Genomic DNA, 9,759 nt, shown 5'->3' with positions numbered 1-9,759 from the left:
CCCTGAAAATTTGTTCCGAGGAATGCAGCGGGCGTGCTGGCTTGGTCGTGTAGATCTCGATTTCCGGTGCAACAGACGCGATGCGATGGCTTTTTGTTCCTGGTTTCGAAAACAAAGCTGGCAGGCGACACGACTTGCATGCACCCGCAATCCCCGCTCTTTCCGGCTCCACTCCTTCGTCCTCCTCGGAACCGCCCCTCCCACTCCCACTCCCTCTCGCCTCGATCTCCTCCCCACCCCCACTCCACGAGGCGGACAAGTCACGCCAACAAAAACCTCTCTTCACACAGACAAACTGCTTGACCACACACGCGCGCGTGCTCGGCTCCGCCGTACGTCGATCCATCGACCGGCTCGGCCGGTCACGCCAATGGCGGACGCGGCCGGGAAGGCGCAGGCGGCCCGCGAGGTGTGCGCGGCGTCGGCGGCCTTCTCGTCCTGCCCGCATCGCCGCCGCTCCCCGCGCCGCGCGATCTTCGTCGACTGTACCTCGTCCTCGCCGTACGTATACAATACCTACGCATGCACGCCTTTCCTCCTCCTCGCTGCGCCTCTGTTTTCGGAGGACGTGTTAATTAATTAACTCCTGCGTGTATGGCAGATCGGCGAGGCCGCGTCGGAGGACGCCATCAAGCGGCGGTACCGGCACCTCGGTACGCATACATCACGCCACCGTTGATCGCCGCGTTTAATTACTGATCGTACATTTGTACACTGACGGTGGTAAATAAAATTGATTGATTCATGTGATGTGCAGCTCTGCAGCTGCACCCGGACAAGAACAGGCACCCCAAGGCGGAGGTCGCCTTCAAGCTCGTCTCCGAGGTACAGTACGTAATTACGCACGCCTCTCCGCATGCGCGCGCATTGGGTCGGGCGGTGCTACTGGTGCCATCCCTTTTCATGATGATCTTGCGTTGCGGTTCACTTGGAATCTTTGCCTTTCTATGTTGTTGCTGCTGCCTTTCTGTCACTCCTCCTACTAGTTTTATAACGACGATGATCACTCGAGTAGTGGTAGGTTGTTGCGATCGCCCCGAAACGCACGGGAAGAGATTGGCAGTTTGTTCGTTCGTTTGTTACCTTGATCGATCCGTCGTCCATGAGGATCCGTCAGTTACGTCTACGTGATCGTGGCCACCTTCGAATTCGAGTTGTTGTTTAGGCCAACCAACTCCGGTTGAATGCGCAATTCAATTTGATTAATTACAATTATTTTACTAGTTCAAACGTGATGGTAATGTTGCATCAACGGTTAAATAAGTCTTTGTACTGTGTATTAGTGCGCTGACGTGGCGTGCATTTCGTTGCGCAGGCGCACGCGTGCCTGACGGACAAGGCGCGCCGGAGGAACTTCGACGCCGAGCGGGCCACGGCCTTCTGCGCCGCGTGCCATGACCGTGCGAGGGCCGCCACGACGCCCTGCGCGCCCACCCGGCGGCGCGCCAGCGACAGGAGGACGCCGGCGTCGTCCGAGGCAGCGTCCACACAGCAGCAGCACAACAAGGCCCGTGGCTCCGTCGCGAAGCAGCAGGGTGGCGGCGGGAGGAGGCCGCCCGCGCCGACGCAGGCGCTGCGGGAGGTGCAGAACCGGCTGCGGGACGAGTGCAGGGTCATCGACGGCTGCCTGCGCGCCAACGCCGCCGGCGCGCGCAGGCGCCAGTCCTTCCCGCTCTTCGACCCGTCCGACAGGCAGCGCTTCCCGGACTACCCGCACGCCCGGCCCCCGCCGTCGTTCGCCGAGTGCCGGCCGTTCGAGGAGGAGGAGCTCCGCGCGGGCCAGCCACCACCAGAGCTGGTGCACAAACGGCAGCTGCGAGTCGCCGGTGTACCAGGTCAGGACCGCGCCGGAGCACGCCACGAGGGCGAACCGCCCTTGGTGATATGATATGCTCACAGCCTCACAGGTCACAGCAGACAGCACCAATTAACTCGCTCTTTTTCCTCTCATTTTGAAGTCAGATTCTCATTTTGAAGCAGACATCAGACAGTCGGATTCTCATTTTGAACTCCCTCACGTTTTACTACACGATACAGCTCAGAAGATCTTTATTCATATTTCTCCCGCTCACTGAAAGTCTAGGCTACCCACTTCTCATAATTCACACTGCATTATTCTGCACAATATGTTACAAATTTACCGTCTGTAATGGATGACAAAGCAAACCAGCTTTTCTAGCGGTTAACAATTACAGACATTTCTAAACTAATCACTAGACTGAAAATTAGTAAAAGACTAATATGGAAACTGAATTTCTCCAAACAGATTTGCACCCCGCTTTATAAATAAAGCCACACAGCCAAATGATAGAAAGCGTCGATGAAATTATCTTAGAAAGCAGATAAAAGAAAATCAGACAGTCCTCACAAAAAGAAACAAAGAGGGCAAAGCTAAAAAAGCAGAGTGCAATGCAGAGCAAGACACCGTCGAGCATGAAGAAACCATGGGATGTCACTGCAATGTCGTCACCCCACTTCAACACGGCAATAGGTACCCACGAACCCTACAGGTAAAAACCCTATTAATTAGGGTAAGGGTTTGGAAAAAATAATTACCCGTGGGTTTATAAATGGGAAAAAAATTGTACCCATCGGGTAAGGCCGGTACCGGTATGGGAAGGCTATACTCATACCCCTGTACGTGCATACAAGCCTCGACTCAAAATCTCCTCCCCTTCCCCATGTGCAGGGTCATGTTTAAATGTGTTGATCATGTTTTGTAAACTCATGATTTTGCTTCTGACTTTGTTGATCTTATTATATAGTCTCTTTCACTTTATCATTTAGAGGTTCCAGAAGCATCTTCAATAGAGAAAATTATGTCCCTCTTATTTGTCTCGTAATTGAGAAAAGATAACATATATGAATGTTTCCCTAAAAACTTCACTTACATGCTACTCATCCATGAATATAATTGGACATTGTTTAGTGCCATCTAGTTCATGCTTATTGTTATCCACTTCTGAAATAATACCATTCTTCTTATTCAATCGCCGGTAAATCGTGAAATATATGTGCTGACATGCTAAAATGTGGTGTGTATATTTGAAATGTTGAAGTATACATGTTAAAATGTTGTGCATATATACGGAAATGCTGAAAAATACATGGTGAAATGTGAATTGGGTAAGGTAGCCGAGATGGGTATTTTCACCCACGGGGATTACCCGCACCTGCCCAGGTACGGGTACCGGAAAAGTTTGAAAACCGATGTATGGGTATGGGTTTGGACGAAAAATATAGAGACGGGTACAGGTCTGGGCAAGCATTACCCGAACCCGGGGGATGCCATGTTGAACCCCACTAGTGCGGGGGTTGCGGAGGGAGGGGGAGTCTCGGCCCTCTCACTCAATTAGATGTGCCATTCCATGGGCTGCTCCTATTTTGAACAGAAACTATTTTAATGCTACCGTGTAGCATCGTGACATGGAAACCATCTGGTTCTATGACTTGAACTCACTCTTCTTCTCTGGGGAGTCATGCCTACTTCTCGGAGTTTTTCTTCCACATTGTGCTGGTCCCACGACTCCACGTGTGTCCTTGTTTGTCTTCTCCAGCCTCATTGGAGGGGAATGCTATGTTGCCGCTGAGCCCAACTACACCGCATGTACGTTGCATTGCTTAATTCCTTCTGCTTTCTTTATATTACAAGGTAGTTTGGCCATATATTGTTAGGCAATAATTGGCAGCGATATCCTCTTCTTGTGAGTGATTTTGAGGTAGGTGTTACTTGCATGTGCCAATATTTTTCCATGTTCTAAAAAAGAGAGCCTTTCCAAATGGAAATGGCTTTGTAAAAGATATGTTTATGTAGACTTGATTGTGTCTGCCTAAAATAGTTTGCTCTGCCTCTTGGTTTTCCAGATCGCGAGTAGTAGTGGGGGCAAAGGTAGGCGGCAGCTTATCTGCTTAGTTTGCAGGTAGATCTTGCCCCAGCTTGACTTCTCTTTATTTTAGAGAGGTACAGTGCCTCAGCTTGTCGTAGAGGCATTGAGGATGAGCCTGGTGCATCAGCATAGTCCGTCTCGAGATGTTTAGCCAGGGCCCGGTGGTTTGCCCTCACCTTCCAAGGACGCCTGGATGCACCCACGACAATGACATGCCGAATCAGCTCACGGTAACGGTAGTCCAGCTGCTTCTTCTCGGGGCAGAACGGGCATCTAAACCTGTCAGTGCCAAACCTCGCCACGAGCTTGCCAGACTTCAAATCCTTGTATGCTTTTTTGGCATGGTAGCCAGTATCTGTATCGCTTAGCTCTGACGACTCGTCGGAGCTACACTCCATGGCAGACCTGAAAATATGGCAACAAGGGTAAGTTCATTGCTAGTTGCGAGCCACATGAGGTTCCATTGCCCAATTATGGAAACGAAGGCAGCATGGTATGGGATGCTCCTAAAAAACCACAAATGAAAGAATAACCTCCTTTTTCATCAGAGAAAGCAATAAACTACTACTTAAATAGGCACCTTGCACCACAATATATTCGAAAGTGGACTAGACACTAATGCTCTAACCTACTCGTAAGTTCTTTGCTAGATGCGAGCCACATGAGCTTGCCACTGCCCAATTATGGCAACGCAGGCGCTCGTGCCTCACCTTAAGCCGGTCAAAGCGTACGCAAGCCTCACCAATGAACGTAAGAAGTGTGTTAACTATATTTCGGCTACATGATTGACAAAAGTCAACATACGCCTCAAGTATGACGCTGACGATGGCGATGGCGAGAAAACTCACTTCTCCTCCTCTGCTTTATGGTCCTGGGGCTTCAGTATGCCACCGTCGATGAGCGGTTGCAACTCGGATTTCGCAAGATCCTTCACCCCGGAATTTGGAGATTCCAGATAGGTAGCCAGCACCATGGAGCTGCAGCAACCAACAAATTCAAAAGAATATCAGCGTGTGATTCCTTTGTTTGTCCTTCAAAATATCACCTAACCAGTGCAATGTAGTATGTAAATTGCAACCAATAGTTGAAACTTTATTCATCGCATTTGCATGGTTCACGTGCCAGAACCATGACTTGGTTTCAACATCTTATGGGTTTCAACACTAGCCTACCCCTACTTGTTTGGGACTGAAAGACTTTGTTGTTGTTGCATTTGCATGGTTCACAAATTTGATGAACAGATTAAAGAACTGACATATCGATGATGAGTCATTTTGAAGTACCTGAATCCATCTGCATATAACTTGCATTTCCCTTCGAGGGCTGTTTTCCAGAGGGTAGCAGCAAATGCAGGACAATCAAGTATCATTCTCCTGATTGTGCGGCTGGAGTGGTAGTTATCAAAGGCGTGCTCATCACCGTCATCTGTCCTCGGGCGTGCTGCGTCACAAGCTATAGCATTGTGAAGTACGTGGATCCTGTCAGTGACCCCCTCCAAGAAGTTATTTTTTCCACCTACAGCAACCTTGGAAAATGGCAATACAGAACCTCCATAAGCATAACAGCAGTACCTCTTATAAAGCAAAATTATGTGCAATCATGACGCTCTTCAATAGTCGACTACTCATTCGTATTAAGAGTCATTTGTATTAAGTGTACACCAAAAACAAAGGAGATTACCTCATATAGTACATCTTTGCCAAAGTTTGTTCGAAGTAACTGTCCAACATTTTCAATGCAAGTCTCGATGAGAACCTGCAAAGGAAAAAAGAACACCTACATTAATGCTGGGATTAGGGGTTACGCGTCTGACGGGAGCATGGTAATGTTGGGATCAGGGGTGTTATGTGACTGATGGGGGCATGGTAAGGTTGCGACTATATATACTCCCTCCGTCCCAAAATATAAGATCATTTTTTACACTATATACTACACTGCTGCGAGAATAAATGTAGATCCCTTGAGGGGGAGAAGTACATGCTCCAAGAGAAATGCCGTTCAATAAATAAATCAAAAGTTAAATACTCCCTCAGATCCAAATCAATTGTCGCAGCTTCAGTACAACTTTGTACTAAAGTTGTGACAATTAATTTAGATCGGAGGGAGTACATGTTTTGAGTATCACCTCATAAAGCTCACTTTTCACCAACAGTTCTTGCCGCCGTTTAATCGGGTCCTCCTTGCTATCAGATGCAATCAGTGTGTCTTCTGAACCCCCATGTTCTTTGTCAGCTACATCATCCAACTTACTACCAAAGTTAACCTGAACAAAAATAAGCAAATTTCAGGGGGGCTGTTTCTCTTCAAAGTACTTACGAGTTAATAGAATAGGTAACTTGCCTTTGAAACAAGGGAAGGCACGTTGTAATTCAGATAAAACAATTCACCCAGAGTCAGATAACGTGAACAAAGTGGGTGAAAGAGCTGCAGCAATGGGTGTCTCCCGTTCTGTTCCAACAAGGAGCTCCATCATAAATAGTCTCATGTGCATATAACTGACAAATAAAAGTAAGCACATCAGAAGCTTGGAATTGCTTTTACCTTGTCGAATATGAGTTCCTTTAACTGCTTTTTCAACACATCAATTACAACCTATAAATATTGAAAGCAAGCTATAAGCATTGTCTCTTCAGATTGCTTGTAATGGCAGCATAACAATTGCTTCAAGCAAACGATTGGTGCTGACTAACCTCAGTAACAAGTTCTGTGTTGTCAACAATGGAGAGAAGACAAATAACGAACTGGAGGAAAAAAGCATGTTAGTTCAGTTGAGGATTAATCGCTTGGAAGCATAAAACCATCTGAAGTTACTGTGCACTGGGAGGATGTTTGTATAGGTTAAAGCATACAATTCACACAGTACGATCCTATTTAAACACTAAAATATATTACATATATAGACATCACTTACAAGGCATCCATAATCACTGAGAGCAAGCTTCATAATCCTCCCCTTCAAGCTTTTGATAATCCTCTTCCTATCCTGAAATGCATTACAATGTTAAATGCAAAGGCACAATGGAAATAAGCGAGAAGAAATATACTACAGAATATGCAGCGTGAGGCACTAAGTAATGCACAGTTCAATTTGCATGACTATTTAGTGTCTCTGGAATCTACAGAAGTTAATAAATAAACATAGGATAAAACAGATGAGTGGGCAAAGTTAAAGCAAGTGATCCGTCTGAAATCTGTCTCTTAATATACAATAAGAAAACAGAAAGAGAAAAAAAAACAGACAATGTACCTCCGCAAGGCCATGCTTGAGGCAAGCAAGCCCTAATTTTAATCCTTCCTTCGTCTGCATGATCTGAATGAGAAGTGGTTTTGAAGATCTTTTCTTCTCCACTTCTGATTTCCCTAGAAATCTGGCGACACCTGATAGTTCATCTACGGCGTATGTCCCTTGAGTAAGATGGGGGATTAATTGACGAATCACGTCCAAGGCTGATGTCTACGTAGAACATGCATATATTAGATACTGCAATAAGCTGAAGAAACATTTCACCAACAAAGGAAAGCTATATTATAAAGATAGGTCAATCACGTCAATAAAATACATTTACCTTATCTGCAATTGTTAAGTACTCCAATATGACCGTGTGTACTATGGAATACTCAACAATACCCTTTTCCAGAACTGGCTGGACAACAGTAGTCATATGCTGCAGGACAGATGATTTCTGTAGTCCAAGCTTGGAAATTATGTTTAGCAAACTGAAAAAGAGAGTTGAATTTTAGTATATTGAACTAAACAAATAACTTCAGCCACCTGTGGCAGGATAACTGGATGACCACAATAATATTTCCCTCCGCCCAAGTTTAAGTTTTGTACAGAAAAGTAACAAATGTTAAGGGGAAACTTCAAAGCAGATGTATGGCAAGACATTATAGCGTGCCAACCTGAACCTGCATGGTTTTTCTTCTTTCAGGTCATTGGACAGCTGAAGCTCAGTGGAGTACAATTCCAACAACAAACTTCTTTTATGAGGTCGCGTTGCCTGACAAAAGGCATGGTCAAGAACTGCAAGAAAGAGTGCATCTCAATGTGAGATTACCATGTACCCCATTTGTATAGCAAATAAAAACGGATGCATACAATGGCATTCGACAATTAACTCATGCCGCTCCTATACATGACGATTTCCTACCCATTTGTGACAATAACACATACCTGCCGCCCCTATTGTGTGACAAAGAAGGGAAGCGACATGCCCACGAAGGGAATAGATGAACGAGGCAAACTGTTTTCTAGTGGCTGCAGTCACAAACAAGAGGTGTGTTAGTGAAGCTAAGGGTAATCAAACAAACAAGCAACATTCTCACATATGAACCCATATGAGTTATTAGCGAATCGTAGAGAAATTTACCCATTTTTATGATATTATGCACAAGGAAAACAGTGTGTTCATTAAGAGAAAGATCGAGCAAATGTGGCTGCAGAGCAACAAAAACAGGATCCCTCTCTGAATGTGAGCACCACTTCACACATAACTGGCAAAAAATGGTGGCTATCAGGATAAGTAACAAAACACCATAAGCAACGAGTTCATAGAGAATGAATATCATCAACTCACTTGAAGAACACATGCGGTAGGGGATCTAGCAATTTCCAAATATTTCCCATCCATTTTACGGAGAGCCTCGGTAACTAGCCTGCACAGATGACAAATCCATGTGCATAAGAACTTGAACATATGTCACAACTCACAAGACTTTGATAGTGACACTTACCTGCCTCTCCTGTTCGTGCTCATGTTATGGTATCTCAACTTCACACATAGTACTTTCAGTTCCTGTTAAAATTTAGGTGCCGTGAGCAGTCAAACTTAGAGTTGCCCAAAATATGGTACTGAATCATCATGAACAGAGTTGGCGATTCAAGCAGAAGCAGGAATTGCAATTCGTCTGCTGGGATCAAATTATGGCATCACATACAGGAATTGATGCTACTTTAAACATGATGAAAGCAAAAATTACCTTATCGAGGTTGCAATCGGGCTCCCTCGACTCGGACATCTCCTGCCAGAGAGTCAAGACTCCGGTTTCAGCTCAAAGTCAAGCAGCCCATGCTCTAAACCAATTCCCATGCTCCAACCATGTCCATACCTCGGCTGCGACCCGCTCGTCCATGGCGGGGGCCGGCCGCGGCTCCTCCTTGGAGCTGCCGCCGCCGCCGCCGCGCGCCGCGGAGGCTTCGTAGGGCTTCTTCCCCTTGGCCCGCTTGGCCTTGGACCTCCTCGCCGCCACGCGCTTCCGCTTTTTGGAGCCCGGGGGGCCGCCGCCGCCGGCCATGGCGACGTGAGGTGGTGCCGGCGAACGGAGGAAGACGGGCGAGGGTTTACTGGTACCGCCGGAGGAAGAGGCCGGACGGGGCTCGAGGAGCTCCTATTCCCCGACCAGTGCGGGGGTGCGGGCCGTCCCTTCTTTTCTTCATTTTTTAAGTTTCCTTTTTTATTTTTTTATTTTAAATTCAAATAACAATAAATATTCACAACTATGGAAAAATATTCGTGAATAGAAAAAAACATGAATTCCAAAAAACTGTGACTTTAAAAAAATTCTCGATTTTTAAAAATGTTTGTGATTCTGAAAAAATGTTCACGAATTTCAAAAAAATGTGCTTGAATTTTAAAAAAATGGGATTTCTTAAAAGTGTTCATGATTTTCTTTTAAACATTAAATTTAAAAAAACAATATCAGAAAAGTCAAAAAATGTTCATGAATTCAAAAACTTTTCAGGAATTCAAAAAATGTTCATGAGTTTGAAAAGATCTTCTTTATAACAAAGTGGAAATGTTGATAGCTAATTTCAAGTCTATTATTGTGGTTCTATAATACTGTGTTCATGTTGGATGACCATGATTTCGCA

The 9,759-nt window shown here is 45.6% G+C and overlaps 2 protein-coding genes across 2 annotated transcripts; one reads left to right on the top strand and one right to left on the bottom strand.

The window, feature by feature from the left end:
* Nucleotides 1-370: 370 nt before the first annotated feature.
* LOC125554484 lies at nucleotides 371-1,888 on the top strand. Its single transcript, XM_048718029.1, has 4 exons — nucleotides 371-505; nucleotides 602-653; nucleotides 758-825; nucleotides 1,316-1,888. Exons 1-4 carry the CDS (start codon nucleotides 371-373, stop codon nucleotides 1,886-1,888), a joined length of 828 nt encoding a protein of 275 aa, XP_048573986.1.
* Nucleotides 1,889-3,608: 1,720 nt separating this feature from the next.
* Nucleotides 3,609-9,309, bottom strand: LOC125550181 (pumilio homolog 24-like). Its single transcript, XM_048713113.1, has 18 exons — nucleotides 8,997-9,309; nucleotides 8,868-8,909; nucleotides 8,622-8,683; nucleotides 8,465-8,543; nucleotides 8,258-8,381; nucleotides 8,062-8,145; nucleotides 7,791-7,911; nucleotides 7,454-7,604; nucleotides 7,135-7,341; nucleotides 6,799-6,870; nucleotides 6,578-6,628; nucleotides 6,429-6,479; nucleotides 6,228-6,335; nucleotides 6,013-6,150; nucleotides 5,568-5,642; nucleotides 5,171-5,412; nucleotides 4,736-4,864; nucleotides 3,609-4,292 (listed from the first exon to the last, which is right to left on the bottom strand). Exons 1-18 carry the CDS (start codon nucleotides 9,180-9,182, stop codon nucleotides 3,902-3,904), a joined length of 2,313 nt encoding a protein of 770 aa, XP_048569070.1. The 5' UTR covers nucleotides 9,183-9,309; the 3' UTR covers nucleotides 3,609-3,901.
* Nucleotides 9,310-9,759: the final 450 nt, after the last annotated feature.

This window comes from Triticum urartu, chromosome 4 (genome assembly GCF_003073215.2).
Source record: "Triticum urartu cultivar G1812 chromosome 4, Tu2.1, whole genome shotgun sequence".
NCBI lineage: Eukaryota > Viridiplantae > Streptophyta > Magnoliopsida > Poales > Poaceae > Triticum > Triticum urartu.
This window is presented reverse-complemented; position numbering and strand designations above follow the sequence as displayed.